This window comes from Fulmarus glacialis, unplaced genomic scaffold (assembly GCF_000690835.1).
Source record: "Fulmarus glacialis isolate BGI_N327 unplaced genomic scaffold, ASM69083v1 scaffold47448, whole genome shotgun sequence".
Classification (NCBI taxonomy): domain Eukaryota; kingdom Metazoa; phylum Chordata; class Aves; order Procellariiformes; family Procellariidae; genus Fulmarus; species Fulmarus glacialis.
In genome coordinates, this window is record NW_009231041.1 from 1 (window position 1) to 526 (window position 526).

A 526-nucleotide genomic window follows, 5' to 3' on the forward strand; every position below is an offset into this window, starting at 1 on the left:
TATATTAATAAAATACTCTTAAATCACTATAGTGCCACTGATTTCAGTAAAAAGGCACCAGCATAAAACTGGGGCATCACTGCAATGTGTCTGTGAACTGGGCTAACAGGACTCCACAAATGCAGTGTGTTCTCTCTTCCCATCCCAGTCTCCCCACAGATGTCTGCACAGTAGTTTCTGACCCCACGTGCCAGGTGTCCAAGAGTGTGGTATGCGACCCCATCATCGTCACCGATGAATGCTTACTCACCATCAGGAGAGCTTTTGAGGAACCTGGAACATACTGTATAAACATCACCTTGGGGGATGAGACAAGTCAAGCTCTTGCCAGCGCACTGATTTCCGTAAATGGAGGTGAGTCCACACAGAGCAGATGCAGGTCATCTGTGAATAGCTTCTCCCTGTGGTCATTTCCCTGCAGGGAGGAGGAGCACAGGAATTTATAAGGGGTTTTTATTACGCCTGGAGGCCTCAGCTGAGACTGCGCCAGCTTGTGTGAGAGTCCATGCAAAGATAAAGAGATGAT

The 526-nt window shown here is 47.7% G+C and overlaps 1 protein-coding gene across 1 annotated transcript in view; it reads left to right on the forward strand.

Moving 5' to 3' along the window:
• Nucleotides 1-148: 148 nt before the first annotated feature.
• LOC104081611 (protein QNR-71-like) overlaps nucleotides 149-526 on the forward strand; it is a gene marked incomplete at its 5' end in the record, with an annotated part of 4,057 nt that continues 3,679 nt past the window's right edge. Inside the window, one exon of the mRNA XM_009584435.1 lies at nucleotides 149-354. Coding sequence (XP_009582730.1) covers nucleotides 149-354 — 206 coding nt within the window. The remainder of the gene's footprint in view (nucleotides 355-526) is intronic.